The sequence below is a fragment of the Haliaeetus leucocephalus genome, unplaced genomic scaffold, assembly GCF_000737465.1.
Source record: "Haliaeetus leucocephalus isolate CR32 unplaced genomic scaffold, Haliaeetus_leucocephalus-4.0 Scaffold495, whole genome shotgun sequence".
NCBI classification, from domain to species: Eukaryota; Metazoa; Chordata; class Aves; order Accipitriformes; family Accipitridae; genus Haliaeetus; species Haliaeetus leucocephalus.
The window spans coordinates 1197725-1198123 of NW_010972931.1; the positions used below are offsets into that span (position 1 = coordinate 1197725).

The 399-nt window shown below is 70.2% G+C and overlaps 1 protein-coding gene across 1 annotated transcript in view; it reads left to right on the forward strand.

The window, feature by feature from the left end:
* Nucleotides 1-8: 8 nt before the first annotated feature.
* Nucleotides 9-399, forward strand: part of CARKD (carbohydrate kinase domain containing) — a 49891-nt gene continuing 49500 nt past the window's right edge. The window contains exon 1 of the mRNA XM_010575791.1: nucleotides 9-397. Coding sequence (XP_010574093.1) covers nucleotides 57-397 — 341 coding nt within the window. The 5' untranslated portion in view covers nucleotides 9-56. The remainder of the gene's footprint in view (nucleotides 398-399) is intronic.

The following is a 399-nucleotide window of genomic DNA, read 5'->3' on the forward strand; positions in this document are numbered from 1 at the left end:
TCCCTCCCTCCCTCTCCCCGGTGCGCGGCCATTGCAGTGACCCCGGCCGGCCAAGGATGATCACGAACACGCGGGGCTTCCTGTGGTCGGACCTGGAGACGCGGGCGCTGCTGGAGATCTGGGGCGAGGCGGACGTGCAGTCGGCGCTGGACGGCAACTTTCGGAACAGCCATGTGTACCGGGACGTGGCCTGCCGCCTGGCCGAGCTGGGCTTCGAGCGCACCCCCGAGCAGTGCCGCATCCGCATCAAGGGCCTCAAGCGCCAGTACTACCAGGCCCGGGACGGGCTGAAGAAGAACGGGCACGCCCGCAAGATATGCAAGTACTACGACGAGATGGACCGGATCCTCAGCTGCCGGGGGGGCCCCGACGGCGCCCCGGAGCCGCTGGCCCCCCCGC